The following is a 23,221-nucleotide window of genomic DNA, read 5'->3' on the forward strand; positions in this document are numbered from 1 at the left end:
ACTTATGACCATCATAGCGTCCTTGCGGTCACGTGATCAGAAACCAGCCTGTGTTTACCCAGGCTGCCATTTGTGACACTTCCCAGGGGGTGTCCCACAAGCCCAAGTCAATGGGGGAAGCCAGATTCACTTAATGACTGCGACAAACTCGCCACAACTTGCTTAAAAACCACATTGAAAGCTCTGGTCACAATTGTCGTAAGTTGTGGACGATATATCTGTAACTACTACACTTTGATCAAGTCTGTCTGTCTCTATCCATTCATCTGTCCATCCATCCATCGGTATCCATCCATTCATCCGTCCAAATCCATCCATCTACCTACCTACCTACACATCTATTCTATCTATTCCTATCATCTGTCTATCTTATCCATCCATCATCTTATCAATTAATCTAATTACGATATTCTATCAGTATTCTATATACTGTAGTCAATTCTATAGATGTCCTTGACTTGCCACCACAATTGAGCCCAACATTTCTATTGGTGAGTGAGACATTTGTTAACTGAGTTTTGCCCCGTTTTACGACCTTTCTTGCTATCGTTCTTAAGTGAATCGCAAATATAATGGTTTAGAAAACCGCTCAACAATGTGTTTTTTTCCCGTAGAGCCAGTTGGATATAAGCTGTCAGTAAACTTGGGGGAGTTGAAGTCCACAAGCTGTAAAGTTGCCAAGGTTGGAGACCCCTGATTTAAAGCAGGACTTTGCTGTCATCTTTTCACACACCCCCACCCCCCCAAAAAAAGGAAAAGCTTTAACTGCAGCTATTGGCATTTTCTGCACCCCTTCTTCAACCGTCCACTGCATTTATTTTTTTTTTTACAAGGGATTTTTTCACCCTAAAATGCTGTTTTTGTTGTGCCTTCTTTTCTGTAATGTGCATATAAGGTGGGGCGCTTATTTTCGAGCAGGCTGAATTGTGTGAATTCTTGAAAGACGAGCGTTGTGGTGTTCTTATGGGCCGCTTGGACTCTTTTTTTTGAGAGAGAGAGAGATCCCTCGTTTTGATCCAGCATTTTCTCCCGTCTTTCACAGTGTGGCCAAGCGGGCTCCAGGCGGAAGAAATACCGAGGTAGATTTTAGGAGTTAAATCTCTGATCCTAAGCTGCCCGTTCGTTAGGATGGTGAAGTATTTGGGGATGGTGCGATTCACTTAACCACGGTGGCAAAAAGGTTGCAAAATGGGGCAAACCTCACTTGAAAAATGTCTCGTTTAGCAACAGAAATTTTGGGGGTCAACTGAGGTCATAAAAGACAAGGACTCGCTGTATCGGGGTCTAAGACGGAAAAATAATATACTGTGCTTGGATGCCAAGGGATAGTTTAGATGTCACATGACTAACCTTGCCTGTTGAGTAGAATTTTTTTTTTTATTGAATATCATACTGATTTGAAAGTGTTTGTTGCCATGTTTTGTGGCGTTGAGTCGTGCCGGCCACATGACCACAGGACAGCGCTGGCTCTTCGGCTTTGAAACAGAGATGAGCACTGCCCCCCCTAGAGTCGGGAACGAGTAGCACATATGTGCGAGGGGAACCTTTTCCTAAAGCTAAGGGAGAACGCAGGCTGACTTTCTTCTAGAAACCGTAACGGTAACTAAAACTACTTTAGAGGGCTGAGGATTTGACTGGCTTTTGACAGCGTTTGATAACAGAAGTAGATATTTAGGACTAAACAGTTGCCTTGTGCTCAGTTGGAGAAAGAAATGTGTTTTCCCAGGACCATAAGGGCAGGTGGAGAGGGACAGCTGCGGGAAAAGATGTGGCTGCTTTAAAGGGTTACTTTGCCTTCAAAAACCCCCTTTTTGGAATTCAATCCAAAGCAGCGCACAGCCGTACTGAAACCTATGGAGATTTTAATTTAAAAGCGACAACTTTTTCTTCTAACTCTCTCTTTCTCTCTCTGTTTGATGCTTGATATTTGATGCATGCTTGTTGGAAGAAGCCCTCGCACGCACTTGGAAGAGCATTTCTCGCGATTATCTGATTTGAGTCCTTTCCCAAATACAGAATGGATACCGCCGAAAAAGCCCTGAACTCTGATGCTGTTGCCAGCCCCCAGATGTCAAATCACTGACAGAAAGATCTCCACGGCGGAATGCCATGGTTACCTGACCCGCCATCCATCTTTTTTTACCTGGTTCGCAAGCTTTGCAGAAAAGCTTTGCCCCGTTCAAACCATAAATAGCTTTTGGAGAAGGGAAGTGTTTTTTTTAATAAAATGAAAATGTGCTCTTTTTAGGGAATGGGGTCTTTGCCATTTGAATAAGGCTGTCAGCTTGGCTGCGGTGTTTGGACTCTTCGGATCATTAAAGCAGCCGTGTCTTATGCCAGGTTGATACAGCTGCTTCAATGGGCGCCCAGGGCTTTGGCCCACGCAGAACCTGTTTGCTGCTACTTTCCACCATTGTAAGAGAGAAGCTTTATTCGTCTTTATGTACAGGTAGTCCTCCACTTACAACGGTTCGCTTAGTGACCATTCAAAGTTATAACATCCCTGGAAAACGTGACATTTTTCACACTTACGACCATTGCCACATCCCCATGATCAGGTGCTCGAAATTGAGATGATTTGCAACCGACTCACAGTTACAACGGTCGCAGTGTCCCAGGGTCACACGACCCCCTTTTGCGACTTTCTGACAAGCAAAGTGCATGGGGAAGCCAGATTCCCTTAACAACTGTGGAAGAAAGGTCGTAAAACGGGGTAAAACTCACTTAACGGCACAAAGTTTGGGCTCAGTTGTGGTCGTGAGTCGAGGACTACCTGTAAAAAGCTTGTTTCATATCACAGAAAGGCTAAACTATTCGAGGTAATATCTGACAAGAAAAGATTTGAGTTGATGAAATTATGCAAAATGTGGATATAGACATATCTCCCCATCTTACAAATTATTAAAATATAATATGCGGTCGATAGTTGATTCAGTTTGGACCAAGGAAAACTCGTTTGTTGTGCTTTGCATAATTAACTTAAAGGATTCACCATTACCAGATACAGAGATTGATATTTAAGAAAATGAGAGAAATTCTGGGCAGTAGCAGCCTAATTAATTGCTCTTCACCGAATCACAAGTAGTGTCCCAAATAGATTGCAATCTAATTTACCACATTTATCTGACTTCTGTTTAGTAAATCAAACAAATGAATACAAAAAAAAATTGCTATCTTAATTTCCTGCACTGTATAAATTTCTCAAAAATACCTTTCTATCATCCGGAACTATTTGTTCTAAAACTCTGAACGAGCAAAGCATGCTTAATACAGCTAAAGTACTTGTTTCTTTCTTTTTTTTTTTTAAATCAAAGCATCACCTCGAAATTATTATTAAACTGCTTGTAAACACTTTAAAACCCAGGCAATTCATTACATTAGTTCACGGGAAAGAAATACTTTGAAACCTTTTAACCGTGGCATGCCCAAAGAGCTGCGTGTGTAAAAAACAAAACAACTGAGATACTTAATAGATAATGCTAATGGTTTTAAAATGTTAATTACAATTTGAAAATTCCCAGGGTGGCTGATAGTGTGACCGATTCCTTTGAGAAATGGAATCATTTTGATAGACAAAGCTGAAGATTTCTCTGCCTTATAATCGGCGTCTATTTTATGTGATTGTATACAGAAGTACAGTGGAATGTATGAATGACCTTGGGGAGAGACAAGAAGAGAGGAGAGGCTGCCTGGGAAATAGATAAAAGAGGCAGGAGCTCACAGTCTGCTTAATGGTCAGAAAAAGAAATTTAGGGAAGACCCACCCTAATGGATCAAGTCAATAAAAGTTGGTCCCTTCAGACTTAGAAGATTCTGTTAAGGTTCCCTTCCAATAAAGTCAAATTATCTTGGTTTTTTTATTATTATTATTCCTGTCTGGTTTCCTAGGAGGACAGGCACCAGGTTCCTCCTCATCCAGAAGTTTTTTCCAATGGGATTTTTTGGGGGAAATATTATTTGATTGGGTTAGGACTAGATTTGCACATAATGCCAGGGGAATTGGCCAACAATATTAATTAGTGACTTAACAGCAGTTCATTTAGTGACTGCTTGAAGTTACAAGGGCACTGAAAAAAGCGGCTTGGGACTGTTTTTCACACTTACGACCACTGCATCACCCCCATGGCCACGTGATCCAAATTCAGATGCTTGGCAACTGGTTCGTATTTATGACGGTTGCAATCTCCCAAGGTCATGTAATCCTCTTTTGTGACCTTCTGACAGGTGGCAGCAGCCGGCTGAAACTTCTGAAGGCCCCAGGCCTCTGTGTTAGCCCCCCCTCCGCCCGCCACTGTCAGTGCCACCAAGGTATGCCACTGTGTAGGGCAGCCAAAAGGGCAGAGCTATGGGGGAGATGGGCAAATGGGGGCAGTTGAAGGAGTGGGACTGAGAGGGACCAAGCCAGGAATTGCTTAGATCCTGGTGAGTCATCGCCTGATGAACCGTGTGATTCAGTTAACAATAGTAACGTGGGCTGCCACTAAGCGATGTGATTACGTGGCGCCACTCTATACAACTGCATTAGATAGTGGTGGGAATTTTGCTCCTGGATATTAGGAGCCCTGGTGGTTAGAATGCAGCATTGCAGTCCAACTCTGCCCACCGCCAGGCGTTCGATCTTGACCCGGCTCAAGGTTGACTCAGCTTTCTGTCCTTGCGAGGTCGGTAAAAGGACCCAGATGATTTGGGGTGGGGGTGGGGGCATAGGCTAACTGTTCACCGCTTAGAGAGTGGCGTAAAGCATTATAAAGCGATATATAAGTCTTCAGTGCTATTGCTATTATTAACTGAGGAATACCAGTAGAAAGTTTTCTGGTACAGGTAGTCCTCGGCTCACAACCACAATTGAGAGCTCAAAATTTCGGTTGCTAAGCAAGATGGTTGGTAAGTGAGTTTTGCCCCATGTTACGACCTTTTTCTAGCCACCGTTGTTAAGTGAATCACTGCCGTTGCCTTGACTGTGAAGGGAGTCCAACTTCCCCATGGATTTTGCTTGTCAGAAGGTCGCAAAAGGGGATCACATGACCCCGGGATGCAGTGACCGTCATAAATGTGAACCAGTTGGTAAGCGTCCAAATTTTGATCACATGCTGCAATGGTCATAAGTGTGAAAAAACGGTTCCAAGTCACCTTTTTTTTTTCAGTGCCGTTGTAACTTCGAACGGTCCCTAAACGAACGGTTAAAAGTCAAAGGCTACCTATACTGTTGGGTGCTGCTTCTTACGGAGTAATTTCCCGACTGATGATGACGATGATGATGATGAAGGAAGACAACCTAGAGAGAGATTTATCACAGCTTGGTAGAATTAAGCAGAAGTGATTCAGTTCTTCTGCTTTGAAGCCCATGTTGACTAAAATACTCATGAAAGAAGAAAGGACATTCATACCTAGAGTTTGGTTTTTAGCTTTTCATGAATGGATATAAATTTGTGCTCGCTATTTCTCTAATGCTTTTGCTTGCCAGTTCCTTCCTTCCTTCCATCCTCTCCCTCCCTCCTTTCACCTCCATCTATCTATCTATCTATCTATCTATCTATCTATCTATCTATCTATCTATCTATCTATCTATCTATCTATCCTTGTAGAATTTTGAACCAGGTAGCTTTTTTTAATCTTCTACTAATCAAAAGAGCAGAATTATAGTCAAATCGAGTGGGCGCGCAGGTGGGAAAAGTTTGCAAAGCTGGGAATAATGCTTGTCAAGCCTTTAGCTTCGGCGGGTAAGTTTTCATCCGTCAGGCTCCTTTTTATATTTGGAAGTGGGCTGGTTGTTGTCAGGGTTTGCATGAATCACACCTGGGTGTTGATGCTGAAGAACTGGTTACCTGTAAGGCGATGAGAAATTACGTGACTGCATGTTAAGCGCCGCCGTTGCTAGTTTTTGAAAACGCCAGGATTGGCATCGACAAGACAGCCTCGATTCTTTAAAGCAGGGGTCTTCAAACTTGGCAGCTTTAAGACTTGTGGTTAACGCACACGTTATTCCTCTCTCGCATCCCTGAAAATAAAAATTCAAGCACCCCGAATATAAATCTAGAACATCCTGTAATGCAGATCGGAGATAAAAGACTTTGCAGGCTCCCCGAGACGGTTCAAGCCCGAAGTTCTAACAGTATTGATGAATCCAAAGAGCCTCTGGAGAAGGGAAATTGTTGGCTATTGATGGGGTTGCTATGATGGGTGATAAAAAAGCTGGGTTTTTTTTTTTGATTGCAAGACGGTAAAAAGACACAACTTATCAGGAACTGCAATAATGGGAAGTATAGGTTACAGGGGGTCCTTGACCTCCAGCCACAGTTGAGCCCCAAATTTCCACTGCTAAGCAAGACAGTTGTTAAGTGAGTTCTAGGCCCCATTTTACGACCTTTCTTGCCACGGTCATTAAGTTAGCCACACGGTTCTGAAGTGAATCCAGCTTCCCTCTTTGACGCTGCTTGTCAGATTAAACAGAGTCGGAAGGGACCTCGCAGGTCATCTAGTCCAACCCCCCCGCCCCCTGGCCCTCCCAAGCAGGAGACCCTACCTACGCCATTTCTGACAGAGGGCAGTCCAGTCTCTTCTTGAAAGTTTCCAGGTCGCATAATTTTGGGATCATAAAGACATGCCAGTTGCCAAGCCTCCGAATTTCCATCACATGGCCATGGCTGCAACATAAGTGGAAGTTATAGCCGAGGTGGCGGTGGACACCCCCAGACTTGCCATCATGGGGGATTTCAACCTGCCATCTATCGGTGAAACGTCTGAGGTGGCTCGAGAGTTCATGGCTTCCATGACGGCCATGGACCTTACTCAGTTAATTCATGACCCCACTCACACAGGAGGACACACTCTGGACTTAGTTTTTATCTCTGGTCAGTGGTTGAGTGGCCTTGATATAGGGGATATAGCCATCGAACCCTTGTCATGGTCTGACCACTCGCTCCTTCGACTGGACTTTCTAACCGCTGCACCCTGCCGCAGGGAGGCGGGACCGACCAGGTGGTTCCGCCCCAGGCGCCTGATGGACCCTGATAGGTTCCAGATGGAGCTTGGGCCATTTCCTGGGATTCTGGCTCATGACTCGGCTGAAGACCTGGTGGCCGCCTGGGATAGTGCGGCTGCCGGGGCCTTGGACCGTGTCGTGCCTTTGCGGCCTCTGACCCGGCACCGAACTCACCTAGCTCCTTGGTTTTCCGAGGAGCTTAGGGAGATGAAGCGCCGGAAAAGACGTCTGGAGAGTAGTTGGAGGACCAGCCGCTCCGAACCTGACCGAACACTGGTGAGGTCTCATATTAAGACCTACCTAGTGGCGATAAAAGCGGCGAAAACTAGTTATTTTGCCGCTCTTATCGCGTCATCAGATAATCGCCCAGCCGCCCTGTTTAGGGTGACCCGCTCCCTCCTCCATCTGGAAGTGCGGGATGACCCCTTGCAGGGTCGAGCTGAGGATTTTGTGCAGTATCTGTATGACAAAATCGCTCAGATTCGGGAAGGGCTGGCCTCTGACTGGGTATGTCCAGACGGGATGACTGAGACAGGTCTTGAGAGTGTTATCTGGGGGGAGTTTGATCCTGTGGCTCCCGAGGACATGGACAGGGTCCTGGGACGGCTGAACGCGACCACATGTTTATTGGACCCGTGTCCCTCCTGGTTGGTACTGGCTTCCCGGGAGGTGACACGAGGCTGGCTCCAGAAGATTGTTAACGCTTCTTTGGGTGAGGGGGTCCTGCCGGCCGCTTTGAAAGAAGCGGTGGTGAGGCCCCTCCTCAAGAAGCCTTCTCTGGATCCGGCTGTTTTGGCTAACTATCGTCCAGTCTCCAACCTTCGCTTCATTGCGAAGGTTGTTGAGAGTGTGGTGGCGCAACAGCTTCCCCGGTACCTGGATGAAGCTGTCTATCTAGACCCGCTCCAGTCCGGCTTCCGGCCTGGACACAGCACGGAAACGGCATTGGTCGCATTGGTGGATGATCTCTGGAGGGCCCGGGATAGGGGTTGCTCCTCTATCCTGGTCCTGTTAGACCTCTCAGCGGCTTTTGATACCATCGACCATGGTATCATGTTGCACCGGTTGGCGGGGTTGGGGGTGGGAGGCACCGTTTTGCGGTGGTTCTCCTCCTACCTCTCTGACCGGTCGCAATCTGTGTTGACAGGGGGGCAGCGGTCGACCCCGAGGCACCTTGCTTGTGGGGTGCCACAAGGGTCGGTCCTCTCGCCCCTTCTGTTCAACATTTATGTAAAGCCGCTGGGTGAGATCATCCGTGGCTTCGGGGTGGAGTTCCATCAGTACGCTGATGACACCCAGCTGTACATCTCCACCCCAGGCCACCCCAATGATGCCCTTAAAGTGATGTCCCAGTGCCTGGAGGCCGTGCGGGCCTGGATGGGGAGAAACAGGCTCCAACTCAACCCCTCCAAGACCGAGTGGCTGTGGCTTCCGGCGTCCCGATATAGCCAGCTGACGCCATCGCTGGCTATTGGGGGCGAATCACTCGCCCCCACGGAGAGGGCTCGTAACTTGGGCGTCCTCCTGGACGCATGGCTGTCGTTAGAAGATCATTTGGCGGCCGTGGCTAGGGGGGCTTTTTATCAGGTCCGCCTGATACGCCAGTTGCGCCCCTTTCTAGATCGGGACTCCCTACGCACAGTCACTCAGGCACTCGTCACTTCCCGCCTGGACTACTGCAACGCTCTCTACATGGGGCTCCCCCTGGGGTGCACCTGGAGGCTCCAGCTGGTCCAGAACGCGGCCGCGCGGGGGATTTTGGGGGCGACGAGGCGCTCCCACGTGACACCTCTCCTGCGCGAGCTGCACTGGCTCCCGGTGGTCTTCCGGGTGCGCTTCAAGGTGTTGGTGACCACCTTTAAAGCGCTCCATGGCTTAGGGCCGGGGTACTTACGAGACCGCCTTCTGCCACCAATAGCCTCCCACCGGCCAGTACGCTCCCACAGAGTGGGCCTCCTCAGGGTGCCGTCCGCCAGACAATGTCGGCTGGCGACCCCCAGGGGGAGAGCCTTCTCTGTGGCGGCGCCCGCCCTCTGGAACAACCTCCCCCCAGAGCTACGTACAATAACAGACCTCCGGATTTTTCGTCGGGCCCTGAAAACCCATTTATTTCAACTAGCTGGGCTGGCTTGAGTCAAATTTTAAACGGATTTTAAATTGGAATGTTTTAATTACGGCCAAAATTATTTAATTATTTTAAACAGTTCTTTTTTAGATTTTGTATGTTTTGTATGTATGTCTTGTTTTTACTTTGGCTGTTCACCGCCCTGAGTCCTACATTGGAGAAGGGCGGTATAGAAATTTAAACAAATAAATAAATAAATAAATAAATAAGTATTGCTTGTAAGTCACTTTTTCCAGTGCCGTAGTAACATTGAACGGTCACTAAATGAATGTATGTCAAGAGCTACCAGTATTCTTTTTTCTCCCATGGACTTATGGTTTGGCTTCTGCAGGCAGGGCCCCTCGATGTGCAACCACAATTGAGCCCAAGGTGTCTGTTGCTAAGCAGGACGATTCCATTTTACGACCTTCCTTGCCACGGTTGTTAAGGGAATCCCTGCCGTTGATAGTCACTGGGAGGTCTTCAAGAAGAGATTGCATGACCATTCAGAGTCCAGAATGGTATGAGGTCTCCTGCTCGAGCAGGGGGTTGGACTAGAAGACCTCCCAGGTCCCTTCCAGCTCTATTCTGATTGCTCCATTGAAATGGTCTAGGTAGGGTTTCCTGCTCGTGCAGGGGGTTGGACTAGAAGACCTCCAGGGTCCCTTCCCGCCCTATTACTCCCTGTTCCAGTTGTGTAGAAGCCTCCCAAGTTCGAGGGCAGAGGTGACCGTGTCCTGAATGTGCATAACCGTTGTCCAGTTTGCCCTTAGTAGCGCAATCAGGCCATATTATTTTTTTTCCAATTCGTACAACTTCGAGGTCTGTGCTCTGCCTGGGCTTGCGGGATGACTAACATGTGCCTTAATTGATGTTTCTCAAGTGCTGAAAAGCCCAGGATAAGTTTTACAGGTTTAGAGTCCCCTTGAGAGAGAAAACACACACACACATATATTTGAGATACTGTGTACCGAGCTTGATAGGAGCGACTGCGGCTTTTTTGTCATTACTTCTCACCTCCGGTTTCTGAAATGCCTTTTTTAAAAAAAAACATGTTCCTGTGCTATGTGTTTTTGTATCTCAGCTGGGCAGCTCATTCCTTTTATGTTTCCTCTTACAGAGTGAGAATAATATTCCTACCTTAGGCCAGAAAGATCTCTGCATCCACACAGCCCGTTCCATCTCCTACCGGTTAAGGATGAGAGAGGTTTCCAACCCCATCCACCCCCCACCCCCGTTGGAAAGTGTGTTTTAGAAATACGGGGCTTTGTTGTTAGTCGTGTCCGACCCATCGCGACCCCATGGACCACGTTCCTCCAGGCCTTCCTGTCCTCTACCATCCTCTGGAGTCCATTGAAGCTCACACCGACTTCTTCGGTGACTCCATCCAGCCACCTCATTCTCTTTTGTCCCCTTCTTCTTTTGCCCTCCATCGTTCCCAGCATTCGGCTCTTCTCCTTCCTTCTCATTAGGTGGCCAAAGGATTTGAGTTTCATCTTCAGGATCTGGCCTTCTAAAGAGCAGTCAGGGTTGATCTCCTCTCGGACTGACCGGTTGGATGGCCTTGCAGTCCAAGGGACTCGCAGGAGTCTTCTCCAGCACCAGAGTTCAAAGGCCTCCATTCTTTGGCCCTCAGCCTTCCTTATGGTCCAACTTTCACAGCCAGACATTGCAACTGGGAAAACCATCACCTTGACTGTAAACGGGGCTTTATAATACCGCCAAAGCCCATTCAGCAAATCAGACAAAAGGTTTGTGCAGTTTAATTCAATAGGGAAGATCAAAGCTCTCCTTGACTAGTGCGGGAAACGCATTAACAGCAGCCAACGTTTGACAGAAAGGTCATTTTGGACTTCAAACAGTACCCCTCAAGTCGTGGAACAAGCAGACCCACCACCACCACCCCCTTTGGCACAAGCCACGTTGTTTTCGAAATGGCCCCGCTATGGCTCAGTCCTCGACTTAACAACCGTTCGTTTAGTGACCGCTCCAACGGCACTGAAGAACCCGACTTGCAGCCCGTTCGTTTGCACTTTTAGCAGAATGACCCCACGCGATCACAAATCACAACGTGTCTTTAAAATGTGCTTGGGATCATCCTGGGATCACTCGGTCTCCATTCACGACCTTCCCAGCTGGATCCCGGCAAGCAAGCTTAATCGGAAAAGGTAGACTCGCTTAAAGGCCACGTGATCCGCTTGTAACTTTGAACGGTCACTAAACGAACGGTTGTAAGTTGGGGACCACCTGCACTTCAGCTTGTCGTAACTAAGTCCTCCATTTATCCACGAATATTGCCAGGCCTTGTTTCCATTATTCGCTGGCGTCTGTTCGAAGCCCATCTTAAAAAATAGTTTTATTCAGGGGGTCAATAGACAAACCGGTTTTAAAATGCCCGCAATCTTTCCGTCTGCACGGATGCCAGGTGGGAAGTTTCAAAGGTGGAACGTTTTTTGCTTGAAGGTGTTCTGAGTCTTGGCCCAGATTTAAAGAAGCAAAAAACAAAACCCAAAAAAATCAATTTTTCCCCCCTCCTCCAGTGGAGAACTCTAGATGGAGAATCTTATTTGATCCCTCCGTACCAAAGTTCACATTTTGTTTTGGAGTATTTATTGCTCTGATGTAGCTGATCTTAGCATAGAAGCTTTCCCCCCACCATGCGGTGTAAAAATGCTTTTATTCTTTTAAGAGAGGAGAGGAAAAAAAATGTGGAATGAAACTGGAAACCCCTTAACGGACTTTTTGCATGGAACAAAGGGAGGGAAAAAAAAAGATTTATGGTTTTGATGATTAAGCAGGATGGATTATTGCCTGTGGAAAGGAAGAAAGAAAGAAAGAAAGAAAAGAAAGAATTATACCACCGACCGAGTGAGAGGCAAATCCATAATTGTCGTAAAGAAGATTGCCATCTCATTGTACGGGCAGTCCTCAACTTGCGACCGCAACGGGAGCCCAAAATTTCTGTTGCTAAAGGGAGACAGTTGTTGAACGGGTTTTTGCCCCACTTCACGACCTTTTCCGCCACCATCGTTAAGTGAACCACCGCAGTTGTGACATCACGCGGCTGCGAAGTGAATCTGGCTTTCCCCGTTGAAGGTCGCAAGATCACACGGCAGCCATCATAAATGTAAGTCAGCTGCCTCTACATTTTGACTAGGGGTGCAACGGTTATAAGTGTGGAAAAACGGTCATAAGCGCCGTTGTAACTTTCGAATGGTCTGTTGTAAGTCAAGGAGGACTCCCTGTTTTGGGTTTTTTTTTTTCTTTTCTTAATTTTTCTTTCACTTTTTTTCTTGCCCTTTGAAGCCTTCTCTTTTCTTTTGTACTTTTTCTCTTTCTAAAGGAACTTTTCATAAAAATAACTTGGGAAGGAACTAAAAATGTGTGTGTGTGTGTGTGTGTGTGTGTGTGTGTGTGTGTATGTATGTATATATATATATATATATAAAAGAAGGAACCGTCAACTGAAAATTGCGACAGAAATCGTTTTTATCTTCCTGGCCAAACAAACGCAGCCCACTTAAATAGGCATTTCCTGCAGAGCTGATTAATCAGCCGTCTCTTGGGTTCAAATGCGATATTTTCTAAACACTGCTTCATCCCCATCTGGTGTGAAGCTGCCATTGAGAGAGAAATAAACTGTTTGGTTGCTTGTACAGCGAGAGAGAGAGAGAGAGAGAGAGAGAGAGAGAGAGAGAGAGAGAGAGAGAGAAACACAGGCCTTTTCTCCTTGCTGTTTTTAAAGGAAGAAGGGGTGGGTGGGGGGGAAATCAGAATTAAAGTTATAATTACGTAATTAACTTGCTGCTACTCTGGATTAGAACAGGATGCTCTAATCAGGCCTGAGCTCAGCGGTGGGGGTTGGGGTGGGCACGATGAACTTTAATCCCATCGTTAACTTCAGTTTTTTTAGTGGGCCATTTTCGCTATTAAAAATTCATTGTTCTTGTAAAAATTAATGGACGTCGGTTGGGCAGTTTCAGAGTTGGTTATCTGTGGGAACTATACGTTAAAGCAGAGGTCTCCAACCGTGGGAACTTTAAGACTGGTGGACTTCAACTCCCAGAATTCCTCAGCCAGCGAAGTTTCGCTGGCTGAGGAATTCTGGGAGTTGAAGTCCACCAGTCTTAAAGTTCCCACGGTTGGAGACCCCTCCGTTAAATGGTTTTTTTCTTTCTTTTCTGCAAGTGTGTACAGGAGCGATAAATAGGAAACAACTTCTAAACCTAATGTGTACGACCATAACTGACCCTAAATGTCTAATGGAGATTCTCCCTCATCCGGGTCACAGTTGTAGACTGGTTTTTCTTTGAAGATCTTTTGCTTCTCAGCTCTGAACTGGATGGTGGGGGGAGGTCAGAACTGAAGAAGCTTCTTTAGATGAGAAGCGAAACGTCTTCAAAGAAGAACCAGAAAGCCCAATCGCCTCTTGAAAAAAAAGCCCCTTTGGGACAACTGACCCTAAAATTTCTTTCTTTTTTTTGCTAAGCAAGACAGTTGTTAAGTGAGTTTTTGCCCCATTTTGCGACCTGCCTTGCCACCGTTGCTACGTGAATCGCTGTGGTTGTTAAGTGAGAATGCGGTCGTTAAATGAATCTGGCTTCCTCATTGAGGCTGCTTGTCGGAAGCTGATCTCATGACCCCGGAACATTGTGGCCGTCGTAAATAAGAATCAGTCGCCAAACCATCTACATTTTGATCACGTGACCAGGAGGTTGCTGCAACGGTCACAAGTGTGAATAATGGTCATAAATCACTTTTTTCGATATCGTCGTACCTTCAGTCACCAAACAAATAAGTTGTGGACTATATGCACATAAAAAAAAAAATCATCTAATTGGCTGCAAGCCAAATTTAAAAAAAAATAACTCCTTGCTCCATTCGACTGCAGATCAAAGCAAAATTAAGTGTAATGAAATCCTATTGTGTTCTTTATTGATTTTTCTCCTTCGTTTGATATTTCAATTCAGCCGCTTGTTTTGAAAAGAAAAAAGAAAAGCAGGAAGCAGAAAAATATGACGTTTGTTGCAAGGTAAAATAATTTACTTCTGCCTCCCAAGTGAAAGCTGCTAAATCCGATCCACATTGTGGTAGGTTTTCATTTGATCCTTATCAGGCTATATCAGGATATCAGTCAAAAAGATATGTACAGACCCCTCGCATCCTGGACATAAACTCTTTCAACTCCTACCCTCAAAACGACGCTATAGAGCACTGCACACCAGAACAACTAGACACAAGGACAGTTTTTTCCCCAACGCCATCACTCTGCTAAACAAATAATTCCCTCAACACTGTCAAACTATTCACTAAGTCTGCACCGCTATTAATCTTCTCATCGTTCCCACCACCCATCTCCTCCCACTTATGACTGCATGACTGTAACGTTGTTCCTTGCATCCTTACGATTTATATTGGCTGTTTCCCTATGACTATCATTAAGTGTTGTACCTTATGATTCTTGACGAATGTATCTTGTCTTTTTATGTACACTGAGAGCGTATGCACCAAGACAAATTCCTTGTGTGTCCACACTTGGCCAATAAAGAATTCTCTTCTCTTCTCTTCTCTTCTCTTCTCTTCTCTTCTCTTCTCTTCTCTTCTCTTCTCTTCTCTTCTCTTCCCTTCCCTTCCCTTCCCTTCCCTTCCCTTCCCTTCCCTTCCCTTCCCTTCCCATCCCATCCCATCCCATCCCATCCCATCCCATCCCATCCCATCCCATCCCATCTCATCCCATCCTATTCTATATATCTTATCTGCAACGGATTCAGGATTTTGAGTTCAATCAACATTTTTATTTTTTTTTAAAATAATATCCTCTTCCCAGCGCATTCCTCTTTACAAAGCTCTTCTCTTCTGATCTCTAGGCGTCGTCTTTTGCATGGCAGAAACTGGAGCAGTTGTGATGGGGTTAAGCCACATTGTGTTTACATTCCCTGCGCATTGTGTCTGCTACAAGGGATCTATCACTGTAACATCATAAAACTATGGAAATCTGATCTGTAGTGCGGAACGTTGCACGAAAGACAGACGAACGAGGAAAAATGTTTTGCCTCATAGAAAAAAAAAAAATCAGCTGGTTTTGCTTTGTGGCCTGGCTGGTCCTAAACCAGAGCTCAGGAGGAAGGGCGACGTGCCTGTGTGTTCATTGTACGGGAAGTCCTCGACTTACGACCACGATTGAGCCCAAGCTTTCTGGCTGTTACGCGAGACGTTTGTTGAGTTTTGTCCCCTTTTTACGACCTTCACTTGTTAAGTGAATCACTGCAGCTGTTAACTGAGTAACTTGGTTGTTAAGTGAATCCGTTGACCTTTGTGAAGGTCACCAAAGGGGATCATGTGACTCGCCCTCCCCGCCGAGACGCTGCTCCTGTCATAAATACGAGTCAGTTGCCGAGCTTCTGAATTTCGATCACGTCACCATGGGGATGCAAACGGTCATAAGTGTGAAAAACGGTCCTGAGTCACTTTTTTTTTTTAGTGCCATTGTAACTTAGAACAGTCACTTAACGAACTGTTGTAAGTTGGGGACTAGCTGTGTTTGTACATACCCAAAGGGTTAGCAGTTCGAAAGGCTACTTTGTGTAAAAAGACTAAAATTTTCTGCGTAGTGAAATTCTACGGGTCGGTAAGGCAAAATAAACGGGCATCCTTTATTCCTAACAATTTTGTTGCCACTTCAACTCTCTAAAATTTGCTGTTAGGAATGAGGTTTTCCTGTCCTGCATCGGTGGAAAGCTGTAAAGTTGGAAACTTCCATTTTTATTTATTTATTTACATTTCTGGAGTCCATAAACCGAGCCTGGCCTTTGACTTCGAGGAATTGACATGCCACGATGGCCATTTATTTTGTGTACGGCCGGGGGGGAGTGACGATGCCAGAAATTGCATTTTTAAGATGACAAATGGTAGAAGGAAAGACTCTGTGTGTGCATATGGATTTGACCTTTGGAGTCAGAGGGAGGGGGGGAAATATATCAAAACAGTTCTGATGCTCGTTTCTAAACACAAATATATCATTTTTTTTTCTCCCCCTCTCTTCAGATGATCATGGAAACAGCAACGGAAGTCATGTAAAAATCTTTTTACCGAAAAAGCTCCTTGAATGTCTACCAAAATGTTCCAGTTTACCAAAAGAGAGACACCGTTGGAACACAAATGAGGTAGCTAGAGAAAATTTTTGTGTGTGTGATTTCACTGGCTGGTGTGTTGAAACTGTAGATGTATTGGAGTAAAAAATCATGATCAACCGCCCTCGGGTCGCTGCTGATTTTGCAGATTTGGTCCCTTAGCTAATAGGAAATGATTTAACTGTGAATTTTAAAAGAGACAGAACATCGCATCTCCTTCCTGACGTTGGTTGGTATATCTAGCATTTTATTTCTTTCACAGGGGCAGCTAAAATCTGTATATTGGATATTTGTACATGTCAGAAATGAATGAAAATGTAGCTTTGGTGCAGCCTTACCACAAGTGTCAATTTGATAAGGGCCCCGATTGTGCCCCAAACTTCCAAAAATCATGGCAATTCCTGGCTCTAATGCTTAATAATCTTTTATTTAAGAATATTTTTTAACAACGCATCTCTAAGTATGAAGAGTGGCCTTCCCAATCTAGGTATCTTTGGTCTAGACGAGTTTCCTTAAATCTCAGTCAGCGTGACTCACCTAAACAAGGGTGCAAAAACTTTGCCCGTAAATGCAGGATTTTTAGCAGGTATCTTATTTTCAAAAGTAAATTTCCTGTGTGAGGAATGAATATTTTTTGGGGTGGTGGTGATGGTGAATGGAGTGAATGAAAGAGAACGCATTAACAAACATGAGCGCAACTGGTTTCCTTGAATTTGTGCCCTGCGTATTCATTTTTATTCATTTTTTTTAAAAGAGAAGCAGCTTTGGAAACGATTGTAGTTAGACCTCCTGCTGCTGGCTGACTTTGTCTTCTGGACAGACTTTACAGCAGTGATCTTAGATTTCCTAAGAATCCGTTATTTTTGAAAGGTCATAAACTGATGTGACTAAGTGCCTTGCCGAAGACAAAAATCCTCGATCAATCCATTTGCAAAATGCGCTTTATTGTGTTCAGTTGTTCGCAACGAAAACGAGAGAGAGGCTGCATCCTCCATTTATTTTGGGAGAAGCTCACGCAGTGGCGGTTGAAGACAGAGCTTATCTTTGCACGAACTGGATCCATCCACTGTTATTTATAGTAACAACTACGTCCTGAGATGTGGGAGAAGGGGATTGCAAGTTGTATTAAACCTTGGAACCCCCCCCTCCCCCCAGGAGCAGTGAGAGAGTCACAAAATTTTGGTGCTTCCTCAAATCGCTTAGCACGTTTTTAAGGTCGTGGCAGGACCCTCTCCAAGAAATTAAGGGGAAGATTTCCAAATTGTAGAGACGTATCTGGCTCTCTGGATTTGGTCTGGTTTACATTCCTAGGAAAGGGGAACATTGGCGCTGTGGTGTCACCAGGAACGGTTCTCGGGTATGACTGCGCCGTGATTCACGCGCTAGGAGAGAGAAGCTCATGAGCCTTCCATAAACCTGTAAAAAAAAAAAGCATTTGGGTTCAACGAACAGCATCTCTATACTATATTATACTCATACTATGGACTAGTAACACAACGTCTCTCGGTTTTGCTTTTGTCACTTTGTGTAAGTGCAGGAAGGATCTCTTGTTTTGAATCGGGGAACGTAGGCCGAGTTTTATTAATTTTGCGCCTTGTGAGGTGCATTTATCCATCTCCAACGTGGGCACAAACTGCTATAGCAGGCTATCTGGGATCAGAATCATTTTCATTTCATCTGTGGTACGCTGATTTTTCTCACGGATTTTGCTGATCGTTATGCTGGTTTCCATGTTCTGTTCAGGATTCTTTCTGGCTTTAGAATATTATATATTGTATATATATATAATATATATATATGTGACCTATACTGGATAAAGGCTCAGGATACCCAACCCCTTAAGTTGACCAATGGCCTCTCTCTGACATATGACCCCATCCCAGGGATGAAATCCAGCAGGTTCTGACAGGTTCTGGAGAACCGGTAGCGAAAATTTTGAGTAGTTTGGAGAACCGATAGTGGAAATTTTGAGTAGTTTTTTGGAGAACCGGCAAATACCACCTCTGGCTGGCCCCAGAGTGGGGTGGGAATGGAGATTTTGCAATATCCTTCCCCCAGGAGTGGGGAGGGAATGGGGATTTTGCAGTATCCTTCCCCTGCCACATCCACCAAGCCACGCCCACAGAACCGGTAGGGAAAAATATGGATTTCACCACTGCCCCATCCCCAATAATACCAGCATTTAATCCCATTTGGCAAAGTGGTTAAAACACGGTCTTTCCATTTGGCATCATGTTCCTGGTGATTTAAAAAAAGAAAAGAAAAAAATCTTAAGTGCCAAAGGGAATCCCTTGGATTTGATCTTGGGCGTTATCGCTTTGATTTTGCAAACCTGCAAAAATGATGCCGAAGAAACAGCCCTCCTGAAGGATCTGAGTGGGTGGAGGTTCCTGAAATCCTTTCAACAGCAGTTCTCTTGTGCAGAAACTTTCCGTCGTCTTCTTCCCAGATGTTCCTAAATTGAGAGGAGTGGAGATTACCCAGGGTTAATCACAGGCCCTCCGCCGGTCTGTTGCGGAAGTTGAGAGCAGGATAACGGGATGTACTTACAGCGATCTCTCATCTTCCCAAAGCATCAAAGGCCCCCAGACTTTTGAGAGGTGTGTAAGAGCAGCTAGTTACGCACATCTTGAGCTCAGTAGTACGAGCAACACCTCCTGTTAGGCTCCCTTTGTTCACGTTGGAACACACAAGCTGATTTGTACTGCGGATAAAGCAGACTTTCCGCTATTTATTTATGTAAACACACTGTAGACAGTAGTGGGTTCCACTTACCTTTGCTACCAGTTCGGAACTGTGAGTATGCGCATGCACAGAAACTTCTGCACATGCTCAGAGCATCCATGATGACATCCAGATGGGTGGGCGGAGCCTCCCGTCTCCGCCACTACCAGTTTGCCTGAACCGGGGCTAATAAGTAGAAACCCAGCACTGACTGTAGATAGATGTTAGGTAGGTAGGTAGGTAGGTAGATAGATAGATACATACATACATACATACATACATACATACATACATACACCATAGATGGCTGGATAGGGTACAATAGGGTAGATAGGAGGAAGGGAGAGATTGACAGATGGTTAGATGATGGATGAAGAGATAGGAGATACATATACATGTATTTGGTGTGTATATGTGTGTGTACATACATGCACATACAGTGCATTCAGAAAGTATTCAAACCCCCTTCACTGTTGTCCCTTTTGTTATTCAGAAGGGTCTGACTCCCAATGCCAATGTGATATTTCAGTTTTTTTTCTCTCTTTAATAAATTTGCAGACATTTCTAAACTTCTGTTTTCACTTTGTCCTTATGGAGTAACTTGAGTGTAGTTTAACGAGGAAAAAAAATGAATTTCAACAACTGTAGAATCAGGCTGCACCATAACAAAATTGACAAAAGTGATGGGGGTCTGAATACTTTCTGAATGCACTTTGTGTGTGTGTGCACACACACACACAAAGTATATTTACTTTCTGAATGCACTGTGTGTGTGTATTCCTCGACTTATAGCCATTCACTTAGTGACCGTTCAAAGTTACAACAGCACCGAGAAAAGTGAATTAGAGCCATTTTTCACTCTTACGACCATTGCAGCATCCCCATTCCCCACGGTCATGTGATCAAATTTCAGATGCTTGGCAACAGACTCGTAGTTATGACGGTCGCAGTGTCCCCGGAGTCACGTTGATCCCCTTTTGCGACCTCCTGACAGGCAAAGTCAAGGGGGGACTTAACAACTGCGTTACTAACTTAATGACCGCAGTCACTCCCTTAACAACGGTGGCGAGAAAAGTCGTCATATGGGGCGAAACTCACTTCCCCACCGTCTCGGCTTAGCGGCACAAATTTTGGGCTCAATTGTGGTCGTACGTCGAGGGGCTACTTGTATACACCGCTCTTAAATATTCTAAATAATTCTGTTTTCCCTGTCCAAAAATCATCCCGCTTGCCTGCTTTGTGCAGCTTTCTTTGTGGAAGGATTCTTGATCCTGCATTCAAAACTGCCTGGAATTCAGGTGAAGTTTGGATCTGTGGCAATCCACCCTGATCCCCACGAGGCCTTCATGGGTCCGGCATGCCCTGCCAGCTGGCATCTCAATGCCAGCTGACTCTCCGGTGACACCGTTCTGCTTTATAAGCAGCTGCATAAGAGGCAGAGCTGCTAAGATGCTGATGATGGAAAGGCCCAGGGCCCCAGAGGAACTCAGCAGAAAAATACTGTAGCAGCAGCAAGAATCTCAATTAAAAGCTAATATTTGCCCTTTCTTTGTATGGGCGAGCTCTTGTCAGCTAGCCTGTCACCGTAATTTTATCTGTGGCAGCCCCCTCAATATAAGGAAGGTGGGAACACCCGGTGACTTTGTCTAAATTAACCTTGCCATGTAGTCATTGTCCTTACGTCGTGCTCCCTAATGAGCAAAAAAATAAAGCTTTAAAAAAAAACAACCAAGATTGGGCACAGAAACACCAAATCATTCTTGTTCGATCACATATAATAAGGCTATTTTACTGAAATCGCGAGGGTGTGTGGGGAAAAAATGTGAAGGTTGTGTCCCACTGGTTTTGTGGATTCCAGGCGTGGCAGAGTGACTGGTCAGCGGTGGGTGGGTTTCATGGCAGCAGATATAAATCCACCACGTGGAAAGTTGAAATCATTTCTTTTTTAAGTTGGCTTTAAAAAAAAAATTTACTCTGCTGACATTTTTTAAATAGTTCAAACTTTTTCAAAGCACAGGATTTGCGTCCCAAGCATTTAAAAAAAAAAAAATTACGAGTAGTTCCCGACTTTAGCGACCATTCGAAGTTAACAACAGAGGAGAAAAATCACAAATTGGGGCAAGAAGGAAAGGAAACAATAAACGGCCTTAAAAAGGGGCAGCAAGAAGTCATTTTAAAGACCGTTGCTCTGGTCTGAGAGCTCCAGAGGACGAGATTTGACAGAGGACAAAAAAGTTGAAATCTAGAAGTCTTATTTAGAAAGAGGGCAGAGAAGGGCAGCAAAGAGGATTAGGGGATTGGAGGCTAAAACCCGTGAAGAACAGTTGCCTAGTTGAATGAAAAGGACCAGGGGAGACACGATAGCAGTATTCCAATCTCTCAGGGGCTGCCCCAAAGAAGAGGGAGTCAAGCTATTCTCCAAAGCACCAAAGAAGGCAGGACAAGAAGCAACGGATGGAAACTCATCAAGGAGAGGAGCAACCTGGAATTTCTTAACAGTGAGGACAATTAACCAGTGGAACAACTTGCCACCAGAAGTTGTGGGTGCTCCATTACTGGAGTTTTTAAAGAAGAGATTGGACAACCATTTGACTGGAATGATATAGGGTCTCCTGCTTGAGCAGGGGGTTGGACTAGAAGACCTCCAAGGTCCCTTCCATGAGTCTGCCCTGTTGGCCTCGCCATCAATTCGTTAGTGGAGCTAATGGTTAGTAAAGGATAGGGAGGGCAACTAGAGAAAGCTGGTTAAAAGAGATAAGAATGGCAGTTGGTGGAAGAAACTTCGCACCTTAAAAGCACAAAGTGAAGAGGTTGACGGACACAGGTCAGTCAGGTCACAAACCCGAGGCAAATGGCATGATCTGGTGATGGCATCGAAGGTGGCAGGGAGGCAGAATCGGAATTTTTGGGGAGGAATCAATGTGGCAGTCGTGCAGTGCATGCCATGCCTAGCGACGGGGGGTAAAAAGGACGTCCAAAACATTGGAAGGAGCTCCCTGTAATTCAAAGATAAAAAGAAAGAAGGCAAGGATAGAATTGGAAAGCAGCTGGATTAGGGAGAGGGGATTATCGCCATGAATGTTAAAATCGCGACAGGACAGCGAGGCGGTGTCAAACATCTAGCCCGAAAACCTCTGATCTGAACGCTTAGTTGCCTTTGCTGCTTCAAAAATGCTTTTTTAGAAATAAAATAAAATTTCCTTGAGGTGGCAGGAAATTCTGGACTCCCCTTGCGAATGCTTGCATGACCCCAGTTTAAAGCTTTTATGGATTTTTTCTGACACAGCAGCGAGCTGGCTGTGTCCTTGTCATGACCACAGACACGGAAGTCTCTCCCCCCCTCTCCCTCTTTCTCTCTCTCTCCTCCTTAAATGCTGCTGAGTAATAGGGAGTCATTTTCATACCTTGCTGAATGAAATTCCCCTTCCCCAGATCCCATGTGCTGTCCTTCCGCTTACGCAGAATTGGCTGTCCTGTATTTCGGCCCAATTTTTATACCTGGGCTATAAAATTTACGACGGTGCAGAAGGTGAAGTCACTGTTGCCCCATGCAAAGTCTATAAATTGCTAAATTTATAGGGAATTGCAGGCAGGTTGCAAACTGGTAGGTCTTTAGAGAAATGGAACAGAGCTGGGCAGACCGGAGGTACTCCTCGACTTACGACCCCAAAATTTCTGTCCCGGGATGATGCAACCATCATAAATACGAATCAATTGCCAAGTGTCAGAATTCTAATCACGTGACCACGGGGATGCTGCGACGGTCGTAAGTGTGAAAAAAACCGGTCCTAAGTCGCTTTTTTCAGTGCTGTTGTAACTTCGAACAGTCACTAAATGAACTGTTGTAAGTCAAGGACTAGCTGCTTCCCTTGAAGGGGAAAATTGTGTTCATTTGCAGCGGAGTTGATGATATTATTTTAAGCCATAGCCGAGTATAATTATTATGATCTGGGCCAGGAAAATGAGTCACATGCATTTGTACAGATCTTTCAATGTGTGTTTTTCGTATTTTCTTTTTTTCAAACCTGTCCAGTGAATTAATATTGTTGGGATTACAATTGTAGTTCCTAATCGTAGGACTTTGTAATTGTTAGAATTGCCTGACTGTAGTCGATGAATATTTTAAGGGGCATTGGAAATGATGTGGAGGAGGTTGGCTTAGCTGCATTTTAGAGGGAAACGTTTTATGTTCTTAAGTATCACTGTAGCAGTCTAGGACAGGCCTTAGTTTTCCGGTCAAGACAGTGGGCATACGTAGGTCCCCAACCAAATTGAGAACCA

At 45.2% G+C, this 23,221-nt stretch overlaps 1 protein-coding gene across 1 annotated transcript in view; it reads left to right on the forward strand.

Annotated features, from left to right (window-relative positions):
• The window catches only part of CAMTA1 (calmodulin binding transcription activator 1), a 293,220-nt gene that overhangs the window by 5,924 nt on the left and 264,075 nt on the right, over positions 1–23,221 (forward strand). Inside the window, exon 2 of the mRNA XM_070956332.1 lies at positions 16,131–16,249. Coding sequence (XP_070812433.1) covers positions 16,131–16,249 — 119 coding nt within the window. The remainder of the gene's footprint in view (positions 1–16,130; positions 16,250–23,221) is intronic.

Source organism: Pituophis catenifer, unplaced genomic scaffold (assembly GCF_029215685.1).
Source record: "Pituophis catenifer annectens isolate HBS135680 unplaced genomic scaffold, rPitCat1.0.hap2 SCAF_18, whole genome shotgun sequence".
Lineage (NCBI taxonomy): Eukaryota > Metazoa > Chordata > Lepidosauria > Squamata > Colubridae > Pituophis > Pituophis catenifer.